Genomic DNA, 17,346 nt, shown 5'->3' with positions numbered 1-17,346 from the left:
TCCTGATCGGAGGAAAACGCGCAGGAAATAATTCTCCAGAAATTATTAATGAACTATCTGATTATTTACAGGCTGGGCTATATATCGCAATGCTTATCATTCTCTCATTGATGAAATTGTCGATGATTATTACAACGACTGAGAACAATTAATTAATCAACTTGTAATTTAAAAATGATAATAACCAATGCTCAACGTGGACCTTTAGTAATATGGGTAGTACATTCGCGAATAATAACGTATAAAGCGATTTATGGAGATGGACTCGGTGATGTCGTTATGGGTTTGTTCAGAAGGATGGCTCCAAAAGCAGTACCGATCGCAAAATAATTAGGGATGAAAGCTATTGAAACTATTCGAGATAAAGGTATCAGTGCTGTTGGTAATGTTGTCGGTAAAGCATTTTCATCAATCAAAAAATATTAGCTCGATTAGTACGAAGAAAACCACAGCTAGTAAAATTGCCCATCACTGAAATTATGCCTGCAAATATTAGTAAAATAATAAATCAAAATGCAAATAAAAAACTAACAGAGTTAGCTGTTAATGAAGTTGTTCCTGCAAAGTTGACTAATGAAATTATGCCGGCAAACACAAGTTTTATTTCAGGAAGTGGTCTTTGTGTTAGACGAAGATAGTTATTAAAAAAAAATGTTCAAGCGTATATCCAATCCAGCATTTGATATGGACGCACCAGTTCTCACGACGCACGTGGTCGAATAGAACTACAAGTTCAAGATACAAGCAGATATTTCTTACCTGCTGAAGCATTTATCGAAGTAGAAGGTGAAAATGTAAAAATGATGATACAGCACATAATGCTAATGACATAGTTGGTTTTGTTAACAATGGTATTATGGCATTGTTTGACAGCGCTACGTACATAATTGACGAAGAAATATTGAAACAATTCAAAAAGACGTTGATGTTGCTACAACGATATTAAATTTGGCTAGATATTCAGATGATTATAAAAGATCAGCTTGTCCGTCAATGATGTTTTTTTTAAAGATAATGTTAACAGTCCTGATCATGGACCGTATATTATAAGACGACCAAGAAACAATACAGGCGCTGCTGGCATTGACGCTGAAAACATGATTATTAACACCAATCTAGAATATAATTTAGGTTTTGCTGTGCGTAAATCAGTGTTAAAGGATAATAAAAAAAGTGTTCGTGCGAAATTCCACTCTCTTATATCTTTGGATATCGTAGAAATGTCAGAAAGGTTATCATTGGAGCTAAATATACAGTTGTACTTGTAAGAAAATCTACTGCCAATGATGCACTCTGGCGACTAGCCGCTCTTGCTGCTGATGCTGATAAAGTAAGACTAACAGAACTTTCACTGTGGATGCCATTAATGACTCCAACAACTGCTGAAGAAGAAAAGTTAATTAGTTTTATGAATTTAGGCGGGAAATAATTGTCATTATGGTTGACAATGACTTCATATAGCGTTCAAAATAATGTTGCTGGGTTATTTACATGGCATATAGCATCACAACAAGGAGTTTCTGCACCAAGTCATATCTTTATTGCTTTACAAGATCATGATCGAGTAAATTCACAAGAACGCAGGGATATGATATTAGATGACCTTGAGGTTAAGTAAACTTTCTTTACGGATAAATGAACATCAAGAACCAGATGAAGATATATTGTTAAATTTTGAAAATAATCATAGAGCACGTGCATATTATCGTTTAATAACATTTATGGGGAGTGATCAAAATATAGACACTGGTTTACAAATATCAGTTAGAATTTAGAATTCCGTATTCGATCTATTATTTTTCATTGGAACATATAGAATTATTAAAACAATCTGTTGTTGATATTCATTTTAAAGCTCGTGTAAAGAAAGCTGGCGCTAATTATAGAGCAAATGCAGTTATAATCAGTGATAGAGACATGATACTTGAAGGTGGCCAAAATAAACTATCATTGTCAGAACGTCAACTCAGACATTTCAATAGCGCCAAACAATCCAAAACAGGCGTTAAACTCAATCTTTCTGCTGGTGCAGTTAAAGACTCAATGTAAACAGGCGGTATATTTCCACTTTTTGCAGCTATACCAGGTTAATAGCCGCTGCAGTCCCAGACGTCGCAAAAGCAGCTGCACTTGGTGCTGTTGTAACTGCTGCTGGGATGGCATTAAAGATGGCAACAGGACAAGGATTCAAAAAAAGATGCGGTGGGGGTATAATATTACCAGGAACCCTTTTCTCGATGTGGAAAAGGAGTGAGACTTCCAGGAACACTTCGTTAATCTTTCCAATGTCAAATCTCGATTTCCTTGATGCTGCCAAAAAATTAAATATAAAATGTTTGAGAGGCATTTTTATGCGTGATCAATTACCAAAACAACCAAACAATATTGAAACCGGTATCATTAATCTCGATAATAGTTCTGGCCCTGGTACTCATTGCGTTGCATATGCGATTGATCCACGTGGAATTAATTATTCGTATGGGCTGGCTCCACCAAAAGAATTTATAAATTACGTAAACACAATAAAAACTCCAGTCTAGTATTGAACATTACCAACACAAACCATAACCGATCCGCCAATATGTGGCCGTGAAGTAATTTCTGTACTCGACGCTCTGTCATCATCAACATTACCACCACATGAAGTCGTGCATGATTATACAAGTAGACGCGTCGTTTTAAACAAATCCTAAAGTATAATGGTAGATATTTACGGAAGATCTTCATCTGAACATAAACAACAAACCAAAAAAAAAAAAAAACGATGGAATAACTCATCAAAACAAAAGTAAACATATTAGTAAAGAAATATCTGAATTATTAAATCTTGCAAATGTAGATCCAAAAGAAGTGGTTGTATTTCAAGATAAACAAGGAAAATTAAAGATAAGCAATCTTTCATTAAAAGATATCGTTAAAAATTAATGGGGTAACTGAATATAGCATAGCTGTATTTTGATAATAATAGAAAGATTAAACCTGGTGTTATTATGTCAACGATATTAGATAACATTCGTGATCGAGTATAAAAATCCGGTGATACAATGACTGGTTCTCTCAATATGTCTAATAATAAAATTACTGGTCAGATAATGACGCTGTAACGAAAAAATACATCCTTCCAATGATGAACTCGTTAGTTTCAGTTAATGAAACGACTTCATTTAGAACTGATTATGCTACTCATGTGAACACATTTTTAGGTTTTCGTAAAAGAATAAATGGGATTGTTGATGCTTTTTGGGAAAACCAAAAACCATCGATATTACACTCTCCGACATAAAAATATTACCGACAGTGTAGTATATACAGTAGCGTCTGGACAAGCATTATGGTCACCACGTAATAAATTCATTAAATATCCCGCTGAGGTTACCGGTATATACAGGCTCTCAGTACTTGGCGTTGTTACATTTCCAATATCTACCATAACTTCACGATGTTATCCACTAACTCCGTCGGGTGGATCTCCTGGATTTATGTTATTGATGTTGGAGCAAAACGACGATGAAACATTTACTGTGGAACCCGAAGAAAAAAAAGCTCGGCTTGATTTGATATTGATGTCTTGAATTAGTCGCCAAATTCCCATCTAATTAAAATATAATGAACATTTCGATCAACGTTCAACGTGCAGCGCAACATTACAGGTATAATCAAGCACGTGAATGCCAAACAAAACTAAAACATATCATTGACGAATATACAGTAAAAGCATTTTTTTTTAATATCGCAGACACATAGTTGTTGATATAATTGTGTAATTATATATATATATATATATATATATATATATATATATATATATATATATATATATATATATATATATATATATATATATATATATATATATATATTGTATTCCTCGAGCAAGACGATATAATACAATTATGCAATATAACGCAAACACAATCTCTAGATTACTAAATAAATATTGCACTTACCTCCGTTCACTCCCGAATACACTTCCAGACTGACTGATATTCTAGAAAATACGATGGAAATTCCCCAACAGAAATACGTAGTAAATGAGTTATTTTTGGAAATTCCAAGCCATTATAGAAAATACGATGGAAATTCCCCGTCATTTTGCATTGGCGAAAGTTCCAGAAAATCACGTGATTTTCTAACCCGATTTGATGTATAGACAAGTTTTTGAACCTAAATGGTGCAATATCACATTTTGGGATCTAAATTTGATGTATAGATTAGTTTTTGTATAGACCAGTTTTTGGACCTAAGGTGCAAATACATTTTTGGATCTAAATTTGATGTATAGATTAGTTTTTGGACATAAGTTTGTTTGTAGAACCAATCACGTGATTTTCTCGAATATTCTGCGTGGGCGTATTCATGGCTTAGAAGACACAGTATCACCCTCTCTCAGTCAGTCTGGAAGTGCACTCGAGAGTGAACAGAGGAAAGTGAAATACTTTCTTAAACTGTGTTGTGTGAATTATCACGCAGATGGTTAAATTATTGTATATTTGTATAAATAGTTTACGATAACACAAAAAGTAACATCTTAGTTGTATAAAAATTACGCAGAAATAAGCGAGGTAACTACATAATTACTCGAACGGAGAGAGCTTATCTTGATGGAGTTATCTCTCTTCATCAGTTTGTATCTAGCACAATGGGAGATACTGAAATCTTACAAAAAGTATTATGCAATAAGCAGCGGGTAACTACTTAATTACTCTACCTGAGAGAGCTTAGCTTGACAGAGGTATCTCTCTTCAGTTTATATTTAACCCAATCGTCATATACTGAAATGTAATTTTTTTGTTTATATTTCTTCCAAACCGCCGATCTGGTAATATTATCTGTGACATATTGTACCGAACGCGGGTGAATATCACAATATTTACCAGCTTTACTTGTAGATCTAAATGTTATTTTTTCATCAGTCTTAGTATACATGGGCTTAACGGCTCCGGGAATTTTTTAAATTTTTGTATAGTATCACCGTATGCAGAATTCTGACTCTGTGTAACCACCTGTAAGTGGCTTAAATCATCATTTTTTGGATTTGAATCAATACGATTGATCACAAGACCGTCTTCGATCAATCTGTTAAAACATTCGTAAATGAACCTGTGACAAATATTTTTTCCCCCAACAGAACATAGAAGATAAGCACTACTATTAACAGAAGCGATTGGTTCTTTTAGTCGATTGTGCCTGCTGATACTATCACCAGATGCCTCATAATCATTGATGATAGGATGTTTCGTAAATTCTTTTGCTCCATTTATATAATAATTTCATTTGTTTAAATGATTCTTTTGAAAATCTAGCGATATAATCTTCAGCATATATACTATTTCCATTTAAATATAAATTTGTCTTAATTATAAAATGGGAAAGTTTTTATCAGAGATTAAGATGAAAATTGAATATAGATTCGATCTTGATAGAAGAATCCCTGACCCACGAAGACGAGCTCTAGTTGATAGACGGAAACTCTGATTAAAAGTATTTGTGATTCTAAGAAAGAATTTCGTATAGATGGTGTAAATCATGTGTGGTCAACATTTCAAATCATACGCAATAACACCAGTCATCGATGCTACAATGAACGACCAACGAGCGGCGACAACTGTTAATTATTTCGACAATCAAATATATTTTTTCAGAGTAAAGTTTATTAGGAAGTAGACGATACTTGGATTATCACTGACAAAAGTGACCCTATCCTTTATAATGAAAAAAAAAAAGCCTTATTAGATAAAAATTCCAAACCAGGGATGTTGACTGGTATTGAAAACCGTATTATGAAAGAGCGTATCCTGTAACCGCGGTTATTTATGGAATTTATTTGATAAATAATAAACCCAGCTTTCATGATCTAAAACCAATTACATTTTCGAAAATAAATTGTGTAGACGAACGAGTAATGGATCATTTTACAAACGCGATACGTGGAAACGGTTTAACGGATCAGCGACGTGAAAAAATAAACAAATGGGCAAAACATTGGAATGATTTTCTCCACTGATCGGTATCAGATACATCCAACGAAGCACACAATATGACATGAATAGTGTCAAGTCCATCCTAACTTGCACCTTCAAGTGTTTACAAAGTTAAGCCATCGATTGTTAAATCAACTGGCGGCATTCAACTATTTTCAAAGATGATCAGACTTGATGCTGTCTATTTATTCTCATAGGTTATATTTCTAGTCATCTGTGAAATCCACTAGGTTTCATCATTGTGATATCTATGTTTCGTATACAGTTTGAATAATCTTTCCATTCATCTATACTTTCATGTCTCCATTGTTAAGATACTTCTTATTGTATTATTTGTTTTTTTTCTATCCCCGTTTTTCTTGCACTTTTCTAAAAGTTCTCGATGAAACTTGTGTATATTCTCAACACAAAGGACGTAGCTTTGAAATCAAATCTTTTATTTAAACAATTACATGGCAAAGTAACCTTTGTTTTCATTTTGAAATAGTGCTCATATACCTTCTAAACTGCAAAGGCCGAAAGAAATGAAATGTGAACAATACAGATGCACTATGACATTAGGGCTAGCACAGACCTAGAAAAATAGCTTTATGATTAAGAAAAGTAATTACAAGTATTTATTGAATTGGGTATTTGTTTTGGGGGTTTTGTAAGCAAAAACGTTATTATGTTTCACGAACCAAATTAATATCATAAAGCTATAAAATGGAAACAATCTCTTTTCTACACTTTCTACAATACCAATGATGAGAATAAGCCAAAACTGCTAGAATTCCTGATGGCTATACAAATCTCGAAATGTACAAGAAAACATAAAAAAGGGAATGACTGCAAATTGTGCCGACGAAGAAAGTATTGGTGTTAAATGTTTGAAGCACACCTCAAACGTTAAAATCACTCCAAGTAATAACTACACAGCATACATGATCAACTATATGTCGAAATGGATAGGATTCAGTATCGAATTATTTATAAAAGACTCCAGTGAATTGGGTAGTAGTTTTGTGATAATTTGTAACCAAGTCATCTATCAAGTTCCATGCACCAAATTAATATAATAAAGATATACTAATAAAAATTATTATGGTTTGATCACGTCTTTGCTGGTTAACAATACAGAAATGTTTTGTACAATGTTTGCTTCTATTACATACACTCAAAAAGGGTTTGAAGTAATAAATTTTCACAGTAAAGTAAATACATGCAAATTCCCAAACATTGAAATTGTCTATATAACTATTCATGCAGATTTGCTGTGCAATTGAAAATATCAGGCTTAAAAGAAAACGTACTGAGCAAAGATGAAACAAAGTGGATGCCACTTCGAGAGCTATGGTCCAGCTTATATAGCGATAAAAATCTATTGTTGACTCCTCTTTCGTAATATTGGGATCATTCCACACCGTAAACAGATATTCTGTTAAATGTTTTTGTATCTTATTTTCTAGTAAACAAAGAGAAAATAATCAACTAGAAAACAAGACAAGACAAGACAAACAACAATAACTATAATAACAATAACAAAATACTAAATACTTGTTCTAACAACTGACAGTGATCTAGGCCTTAACAATTCGCGTCTAACCATCTTGCGTGACCCTTACAAAATACCTGAAGCACCAATTTACGTGACATTTACAATGTACCAAAATTTATAATGGATCGAACAGAGGATAAACAATGAAAAATATGCATTGGAGAATGGCAATGAGAAAATGAATTTAAAAATCATTATAACCGAATGGTACACTAAAGTGTCAGTTAGAGACATAACAAAGAGAATAGGGTAACGAAACCAAACATAACCATGAAAAGGTTAAAACTCTAATTCTTTTAACACCAAATTACTGGAATTAATAGCCAAATCAAGACTAACACAAATACATTGTTAAAGTTGCAAACAAGATTAACATAAAAGTGATAACCAGAAGGATAAATGATGCCAAAAAATAACCATGATCGTATCAATTACTTATTTGAATTATAGAATCAAACGATAAACGGAATGTTACATTCACCGAGTTTTACAGTAAATTACACGCTGAGGATGAACGATCAGAAATGCATACAAAAGTCTATGTTGATAGAGAAGTGATCAGTGATATAGGTGTAGTCCAAAGTAGCAATGATTACAAATGAAAAAAATTGTAGCTGGTTTGGTGAAAATGATTTAAATAGCAACAGATCCATTTAAAACTGAAGTAGTTAAAAAGACACGTATTGCGTGATAGCATTGACAGAGTTACCACTGACATTGGGCCTATTAAAACTGAGGTAGATAAAAAGACACATGTATAAAGTGATAGCATTGACAGAGTTACCACTGACATTGGGCCTGTCAAAACTGAGGTAGATAAAAAGACACATGTATAAAGTGATAGCATTGACAGAGTTACCACTGACATTGGGCCTGTCAAAACTGAGGTAGATAAAAAGACACATGTATAAAGTGATAGCATTGACAGAGTTACCACTGACATTGGGCCTGTCAAAACTGAGGTAGATAAAAAGACACATGTATAAAGTGATAGCATTGACAGAGTTACCACTGACACTGGGCCTGTGAAAACTCAAATAGATAAAAGGACACTCGAGTTAAGTGATAAGTGATAAGTGGTAGCATTGAAAAGTTACCACTGACAGGTTAAAACTGAAATAAAGAGACAGGAGTTAATAGTATGAATGACATACTTAGCACTGAAATAATTGCATAGTGAAATACAAAATCGAACTGAACACGGAACTGTGTGTAATAAACATTGCATTGCAATTTAGTGTGTGTGTGTGTTTGAGTTGGATTTTTAACATAGCTTCAACAATTTTTCAGTCATATCGCTACAATGTCTGCAGTGTGGCAGTTTATAGTGATGTCCAGCACTGGGGCATCATGCCGCAGACATGAAGCATGATGTTCCACTCAGTCACATTATCCTGACACCAGGCTAACCAGTCCTAACACTAACCTCCTCATGCTAAGTGCCTAGCAAGGCAGATGTTAGTACCATTTTTGTAAGTCTTTGGTATGACTAATTGGAAGTCCAAACCTACAACCTCTCCCATCCTAGGCAGATGCTCTAACTACTTAGGCCAATGGAGTGGTATGCATGATTCTGTTCTAGGTACAATATATATATATATATATATATATATATATATATATATATATATATATATATATATATATATAAATATAAATATAATGCAAAAACAAGCAAAGTCATTAAAATGTGAAATATAGGTCACAGCTACCTTCATTTGTTCATCTAGTTTCTTGATTGTAGCATGAGCAGTTTCTGAAGACATGAACTTCAACAAATTTAACCAGTCAGTTAATACTGAAATGTGGATAGCAGCAATCTACTTTTGTCATTAGCTGGCATAAAGTGTGCAATTTTAACAATTGGGCTGACCTACACCCATGATTTGTGATGTCAATACCCTTCATAAATTGTAATTAACTAAAGACAATCATATTGTGATATCATGCCAGAGGACAAAGCATGTTCTCAACAGATATCCATATAAATCCAGCTTAACTGATAAGTAATTAAAAAGGTGTCCAATAAGGTTTTCACAGAACTGACCATGGACAATGTGACAGTGATTTATGTTCTTCACATCTGAGTTAAGGTGTATATCACAAAAATCATCATTACATTCCAATAAAAATTTAAAAATAAAACATGAATATCAACTGACACAACTTCTTTAACTGGATTTATTACTTACATTGTGAACACCAGTAGGCATTTACAAATATTTTTACTGATCAATAAAACTGTCAAAAAGTGAAAACTGTCTCAAGACCAACCATTTTGGAAACACAGTAGTTGCTTAAGGCAGGTTTTCTTTCGTAACAGGTCAGTGTAGAAGAGTAGGAGAACAGGTTTTCAGAGTTGTAATTCAACTGGTTTAAGAAGAAAAGAATACCATTAATTACTGTACATAGTTTATTCTTTATTCATTGTTCTTGTTAAAATATTAAACATTCATACAAAATGTGTTCTTCATAAACATAATTTTTTATCTGAAATTCGTATGCATAATATTTATTTACTGTACTAAACTGCAAGGTTACACATACTGCAAGTTACATTTATATAGTGATTTTATCATGTTAAGGAACAGGATCTATTTTTATGTCTCCATGAGGAACAAATGGAAGCCAAACCCGTCTCCTCATTACACATGAATCCATGAGTTATCTGGGTTTGTTAAATTGTGGGAATAGTAAATGACCAAACACTTGACAAACTAATTAATGACAAATGTACAACAAAGTACCATGACACTAACCTGTGACATAATTTATGTACATTATGCAACTCTCTCTCCCTCTCATATATATATATATATATATATATATATATATATATATATATATATATATATATATATATACATATATATATATATATATATATATATATATATATATATATATATATATATATATATATATATATATATATATAAAAATTATCTGCAAGTCTGCAATAATATTTAATCAAACCCCCAAAATCTTAAAATCGCCCAACCACCCAATTTTGACTGGTGGTACTTGCCACTTACCCTGGACCCAATTTGTGGGCTTGTCATTTTTGCTTTTGTTTCTCCCCCATCCACTCCCCTTGAATCAACAGAAAGGCAAAATACCATCCTGCATATGTCTGTGATATGCAGATATGCTGACATGTACGAACATGCTGATAGAAATTTTATTAACTGTTTAGTAAATATTTCCGCATTCATCGACTGTTACTGATTCATCACCAGGACATAGTCAATTTCTTTTTTCTGTTGTACTACATGAAATATAATCCTCGACAGCCTTATACCTGACAGAATAGACATCATTTGTGTACTTCATCTGATTGGGGCCCCTTTTTTATTAGGTGATGGAAAAATGTGTAAATGTAATTCATTTCATGTGGCTGGGCCTTTGTAAGCAAATGAACATTCTCCATAAGACTTTCTTTCAACAGTGGAAAAAATGTGAATGTAAATACTGGCACAGGAGTGTAAATTTCTAGATGGAGTGTAGGCATCTTGATGTTCCAATCCCTGACACACAAAGTATTAAACCTAACAGCAAAGTTTGTCCAACCCTTGACACAAAATATTAACCAAGCATAATAACACACACACACACATGCAGGAAAGAACAGTGACAATCATGAAACTCTGACTTTATTGGAATTCTTCTATTAAAATTGATACAATGATTCCTTTCATATTCTAATAGTACACTGAAGATAGCAGAAATAGGCACACACAAAAATCTAATTATTTGTAATTCTCTTCAGCATAAAATATGAAAATATCTTAAACCAGTGTTGCACCATGGACATCATGTTTCCCTGACACCAAATCCAGGGTACATACTCAATTTTAAATGGACAGAAAAATATACCACAAGAGATGATACATGTTGAATTATTTTTTTTTAATGGAGTAAAGAGTTCAAAAGGTAAACATCCTTTTTTTAGCATACAAATCTTTAGAACGTTCATGATATAACTTTTACACTTCAATTATCTGCATTTGACTTTGGTAATCTTTCTAATGGTTAACTGTAGATCTATAATTAACAAAAAAAATAGGAACTGTAGATCTATTTTTAAGAATGTCTTTCTTTAAAATATGACGAAGTCTTAGTATTAAAGATAGTATTTACCAATAGACTTTTTTAAAACTATTATGCAGGCAAATTAGATTTTTTCAAAACAATGTCATGGTACCAGTTTTTGATCAAATAACACAATTTCTCTAGGCAGTAATGACTTAGGGAAGCAATGCATTCATAATTGTACTGATTAGTAAGAGTTTTACAATAACATCGCTTGATGAAGATATGTCCTGAAACAGAAAACATCATAAATAGACCACTTCAATACCACTCCTACTTATCCAAGTCAATGTGAACTCTGACAAGTGAAATACAGCACTGAATTTGGTATGTATAAATAACATTTCAGAATTGACATGTATTTAATTAATGGACATGCACTGAGGGGATTTTGTGATTTCACCCTTACCAGAAAAAAAAGAGTCCCAAAAGTTCACCAAATGGGCACAATGAGTACAGAATGAGTAGAGATTTTGGGGACAACAGACAAACAAAAAATTGCAGGTTTTCCCCAATTCCAATTAAGCTGCAGCACTACAAATGATGATTTCAAATGTAGATATCTGTATACATAACCCATAAAAGTATGCTTATAATACGTTATTATTCAAATGGACATATCATTATAAATAACATAAAAGTATTCTAACTGTTTATTATACACAAATAAAATATACAAGACTGACGAAAACATTAATCTCTCTCCCCTTTGCTCTCTTTTAACTCCTGAAGTTCCAATCCCAGACATACAATATTAACTCTCATAGCAAAATGTGTCCAATCCTTGACATAAATTATTAAATCTGATAGTAAAACATGCCCATTAAAAAAATAATAGCAAATTCATAGACTTCAAGATTGCTATAAACCAATAATATTAACATCCAAAATTAAATGACTTTTACTTTATAAATAACACTTCTGACATAGGCTAACTGAGGTAAGAACGAAAATGTGATATTTGTCAAAAATACAAACAGTCATGCTTGCCAAACTTAAGCAAATCATGGTATATTTTACAAATATGTATTATTTTTTCTTTCTGTTGAGATGAAAATTACCTTAAATACTAACATTTTCTTTAAGTACAAAACAGGAAGAAAAATCTTTCTATCAGAGTGATGGTGAGCAAACTGCTCATGTAAATACACTCCCATCTCTCTTGACTCCCACCCCTATCTCTATTATCAAAATTACTGTGTAAAAAAACAAACTGCATAACTCTCCTAAAATTAAAACAATTGGTCGGTATAATATTTTCAAATGATATGCACAATATGTACCAAGTTGCACAGCTTTTTAATGAAAACCGAAACAGTTGCAAACACTAAATAATGTCCTACTGCATGTAAAAAAGGGCAATAACTATTTTAAAAAATCCAAGGAGCACAAAGCATTCTAGTATGCACATCCTTAGATGATAACCAAAACATCGACCAAGTTTCACAGCAAGCCACAGAAATTGCAAACAAGTTGCATTCCATCCTAGATTGCAAGTTACATTAACAAGATACCATCTTAGAGTTCAATTTACATTCACAAGATTCCATTGTAGATTGCAAGTTACATTCACAAGATTTCATCTTAGATTGCAAGTTACATTCACAAGATTCCATCTTAGATTTCAGTTTACATTCACAAGATTCCATCTTAGATTGCAAGTTACATTAACAAGATTCCATCTTAGATTTCAATTTACATTCACAAGATTCCATTGTAGATTGCAAGTTACATTCACAAGATTCCATCCTAGATTACAAATTACATTCACAAGATTCCATCGTAGATTGCAAGTTACATCCACAAGATTCCATCTTACACTGCATTAAGCTGCAGATAAAAATTGGCAATGACTCTACTAGTACTGTGGAGGAAAGTGATTTGTTTTTATGCACATCTTTGAATAATGACAATAACTTGTACAAAGTTTCATGGTGATCCAATGAGACTAGTTACATTTAAATGATGACCATTACATGTACAAAGTTCTATGGTGATCCAATAAAAATAGTTACATTAAAATGATGATCATAACTTGTACAAGTGTCATGGTGATCCAATGAGACTAGTTACAGTCAAATGACAACCATAACTGTACAAAGTTTGATGGTGATCCAATGTAACTAGTTACATTCAATTGATGACCATAACTTGTCCAGTGCTACGATGATCCAATGAAACTAGTTACATTCAACTGATAACCATAACTTGTACAAAGTTCATGGTGAACAAATGTGACTGGTTACATTCAATGATGACCATAACTTGTACAAAGTTTCATGGCAATCCAATGAGACTAGTTACATTCAATTGATGACCATAACTTGTCCAGTGCTACGATGATCCAATGAAACTAGTTACATTCAACTGATGACCATAACTTGTACAAAGTTCATGGTGAACAAATGTGACTGGTTACATTCAAATGATGACCATAACTTGTACAAAGTTTCATGGTAATCCAATGAGACTATTTACATTCAAATGATGACCATAACATGTACAAAGTTTCTTGGAGATCCAATGAGACTAGTTACATTCAAATGATGACCATAACTTGTACAAAGTTTCATGGTAATCCAATGAGACTAGTTACATTCAAATGATGACCATAACATGTACAAAGTTCTATGGTGCTCCAATGAAAATAGTTACATTCACAAGATTCTGTCATACTTTACACCAGGCTGCAGGTTGTTGTTGTTGTTGTTGTTCTAGGGTTTAACGCCATTTTTCAGCACAGGCTATACATGGCGGCCAGTATAACTGGTGGAGGAAGAACCCTGGAAAACCCAGAGAAGAACCACCGACCCACGAGAAGCTACTGGCAGGCTTTCCCACTTCCAGGCTGCAGGAGCACAGTGTTCTTGGTATAGGCAGTCAAATATGATCAGAATGTTTTCCAAGTTTCACTGAAATCAGTGATTGTAGTTTCACTGAAATCGGTGATTGTAGTTTCACTGAAATCGGTGACTGTAGTTTCACTGAAATTGGTGATTGTAGTTTCACTGAAATCGGTGATTGTAGTTTCACTGAAATCGGTGATTGTAGTTTCACTGAAATTGGTGACTGTAGTTTCACTGAAATCGGTGATTGTAGTTTCACTGAAATCGGTGATTGTAGTTTCACTGAAATTGGTGACTGTAGTTTCACTGAAATCGGTGATTGTAGTTTCACTGAAATTGGTGATTGTAGTTTCACTGAAATCAGTGATTGTAGTTTCACTGAAATCGGTGATTGTAGTTTCACTGAAATAGGTGATTGTAGTTTCAATGAAATTGGTGATTGTAGAGTCACTGAAATTGGTGATTGTAGTTTCACTGAAATCGGTGATTGTAGTTTCACTGAAATCGGTGATTGTAGTTGCATTTAAATAATTCTCTCGTCTAGCTACAAGTCAAACGTGGAAATAACTCAAACAAAGGTAAAAGGAGCAAAGTGATTTGTTGACATGTTCATCATCATATGACAGCTACAATATGTACAGTGATCCATAAAAAACTGCATTCACAATATTGTCATATTATATGGGAAAACAGTAATATGTCAACATGTGCATCTTTGTACGATGACCACAATATTTACTAAGTTTCATGGTGATCCTTTTAAAAATGTTAGGCTAGTTGTATTCTCATGATTTTGTCATACACTGCATTCAGTTGCAAGTCAAAAAAGGCAATAACTCTTATGAAAAATGCGTGGGAGTAAAGTGATTTGTTGAAATGTAAATGAATATGTAATGACCACAATATTTACTAAGTTTTATGGCAATCTATCAAACAATAGGGGACTGACTGTGCCAACAAGATTGTGCACCAGACGGAAGGATGGAGTGATGGATGGATGCAATAATTTCTTATACAGAGGCAAGTTGTACAAAAATAAAAAGCTTTTTCTTACATCAAGTAAAACTAGCATAATTCGTGCCTCATCTTTCCCTATTTTGATTTAAAATCTCTCTCAATTACTATTTTAATATTTTTTTAAAACAAAAACTTAATGAAGACCATTGTGATGAGCTGTATTTATTTCATCTGAGAAAGGCTTCTGGTGGAATCTTGTTCTGTTTCTGGAAAATGAGAAAAAAATGAAAAATGAATAAATAAACAACAACAAAAATGCTAAATCAACAAATATCAATATTAAATCTTTAATGGTAATATAGATCAACATACTGCTATGATTTAGCAATTCACAATTATAGATTCAAGAGAGTTGGCGACTTTTTTGTTATAGTTTTTGGCTTAAGATTGCTCTGCGGCTGGCTGATTTCTGGTCAATAACCAAATGCTTAGATGCTTGCTGACAAATACAGTCAAGTTCTGCCGAGTGGTTTTAGAGAAGCATTTCAAGGGTTTTCCAGTCTTTATAATCCTAGCCTTGTCTGATGACAAATCAACAGCAATTTGGTTTTAGAGAAGCATTTCAAGGGTTTTCCAATCTTTATAATCCTAGCCTTATCTGATGACAAATCAACAGCAATTTGGTTTTAGAGAAGCATTTCAAGGGTTTTCCAGTCTTTATAATCCTAGCCTTATCTGATGACAAATCAACAGCAATTTGGTTTTAGAGAAGCATTTCAAGGGTTTTCTGGTCTTTATAATCCTAGCCTTATCTGATGACAGATCAACATTAATTTGGTTTTAGAGAAGCATTTCAAAGGTTTCCAGTCTTTATAATCCTAGCCTTATCTGATGACAAATCAACATCAATTTGGTTGTAGAGAAGCATTTCAAGGGTTTTCCAGTCTTTATAATCCTAGTCTTATCTGATGACAAATCATTAATTGTAAAAAAGGAAAATCTCTTCATGACAGACTTCTGTCAAATTTTGTAAAATTCCAACGAGTCAGTTCTGAAAAATAGTTCTCCGAAGAAAAATATTTATTTTTGTAATGACAGTCATTCTTGATGGAGGACTGGTACCATCTGTATGAATGTGAAGGATCTCTATGTGAGGATGCTTTCTGTAAAATTTTGTCACATTTTATCTGCATATTTTTAGGAGTTCTTGAAAAGGTTTTCTATTTTTTTTTTATGGTGCCCACAGTTCAAGAAGACTGGCTTATATGTATAAACTTAAAAGAACTTTATGCCAGAATGCTGTCTGCCAAGTTTTGTTGAAATTGGTCTGGTCATGCTTGAGAAGAAATTGAGGAAAGCCAATATCGATAGACTTATAGTCTATGACAAAATGCACAATGGACGCAGGGCCATACCATAAAGACTGACAAGAATAAAGATATATAAGTGTCTCAAGATGGTATCGACTGAACCTTACTTTTAGTTCCAGAAACGCTAGCCCAGCTTTTTCATAATTCCAATCATTCTCTTCCAGACATCTAAAAAGGAAACAAAAATAAAATTTATTAAAAACCTTGCAATTGTAAAAAATCTTTTATAGCTTTTGTCTACTTTGAAAAAAAAGTCAGAGAACTATCTCCAATTCTTTTTGGCTAATTTATATGCATTTTCTCCTGGCTGCACCCTTATGTCTTTTAGCACAGTTAAACGTAAATGTTGAATGTAAACATTGGCAACATATCATAAAATACCTACATATATTATCTGCAAGCTTGTGCCATGTCAAGAGTATCAGGCAGATCGACAAAGTCATCAAGATGTTTAGATATCACTCTGGCCATGGGAAAGCTTCTCTATGATCAAGGTTACCAATCCTCATGCTTTAAAAGAACTTGAATCAAATAAATCCTAATGAAATTTGGAATATCATACT

The 17,346-nt window shown here is 33.1% G+C and overlaps 1 protein-coding gene across 1 annotated transcript in view; it reads right to left on the bottom strand.

Annotated features, from left to right (window-relative positions):
• Positions 1–9,917: 9,917 nt before the first annotated feature.
• Positions 9,918–17,346, bottom strand: part of LOC149794603 (nuclear RNA export factor 1-like) — a 105,001-nt gene continuing 97,572 nt past the window's right edge. Inside the window, exons 23-24 of the mRNA XM_089968890.1 lie at positions 16,891–16,951; positions 9,918–15,679 (exon numbers count right to left, since the gene is read on the bottom strand). Of these exons, the coding sequence (XP_089825016.1) occupies positions 15,641–15,679; positions 16,891–16,951 (100 nt within the window). The 3' untranslated portion in view covers positions 9,918–15,640. The remainder of the gene's footprint in view (positions 15,680–16,890; positions 16,952–17,346) is intronic.

Source organism: Sinohyriopsis cumingii, chromosome 8, assembly GCF_028554795.1.
Source record: "Sinohyriopsis cumingii isolate HCF-2022 chromosome 8, ASM2855479v2, whole genome shotgun sequence".
Lineage (NCBI taxonomy): Eukaryota > Metazoa > Mollusca > Bivalvia > Unionida > Unionidae > Sinohyriopsis > Sinohyriopsis cumingii.
This window is presented reverse-complemented; position numbering and strand designations above follow the sequence as displayed.